General features: G+C 59.1%; 1 protein-coding gene across 1 annotated transcript in view; it reads right to left on the reverse strand.

Moving 5' to 3' along the window:
- The window catches only part of TBC1D8 (TBC1 domain family member 8), a 78978-nt gene that overhangs the window by 47369 nt on the left and 30922 nt on the right, over positions 1 to 687 (reverse strand). The window contains exon 4 of the mRNA XM_015571560.1: positions 220 to 448. Coding sequence (XP_015427046.1) covers positions 220 to 448 — 229 coding nt within the window. The remainder of the gene's footprint in view (positions 1 to 219; positions 449 to 687) is intronic.

Below are 687 nucleotides of genomic sequence, written 5' to 3' on the forward strand. Positions count from 1 at the left end.
TGAGCTGAGCCCCAAGGCAGGAGAGCACACGCGCTCCCAAAGTTGGATCCCTTCCTGGTGACATCATTAAATATTTTTGTCATTAAATGTCATTAAATATTTTTCGCAGAAGTTACTTGAAAATTAATCAAATCTCACTGTTATCATCTCAACTACTGACTGTGTGTGCCGTGCCTGCGCCTCGTTAATGACTCCCTGGGGACGCGCCCGGGCACTTACGCTCCTTGCCCAGGAAGCAGGAGTAGAAGCAGAGGTGGTGGGCGCTGAGGTACAGCCAGCCCTGGCGGGGCACCCGGCCCTTCCAGCAGCAGCACGAGTAGTAGGTGACGAGCTTCTCCGCCTCCGGGAGCTGGAACCTGGACTCAAACTTGGCCAAGGCCTCTCGGAACTTCTCGGGCTCCTCCTCCTGCGCGGCCAGCCGGCTGCTGGTCTCCTCAGCGATCAGGGCCTGGCACAGAGACAACAGCCCTTTAAGGGTGAAGGGGGGCCGGTGGGAAGAGCCCTCCTGCTCAGCCACACGCACCAGGACGGAGAGGCGCTCACCAGACTGTCCCCCAGAAACACAGCCATGCAGAGGCCCGGCTGGCGGACACCTAAGCGCAGGGGTTCCTTGGCCACCCACCAGCCAGGAGGCTTCGCAAACCACTGACTGCGAGGCCCCAGCTCCCTACGCAAACGACTGCTTTA

This window comes from Myotis davidii, unplaced genomic scaffold (genome assembly GCF_000327345.1).
Source record: "Myotis davidii unplaced genomic scaffold, ASM32734v1 scaffold1569, whole genome shotgun sequence".
Classification (NCBI taxonomy): Eukaryota; Metazoa; Chordata; class Mammalia; order Chiroptera; family Vespertilionidae; genus Myotis; species Myotis davidii.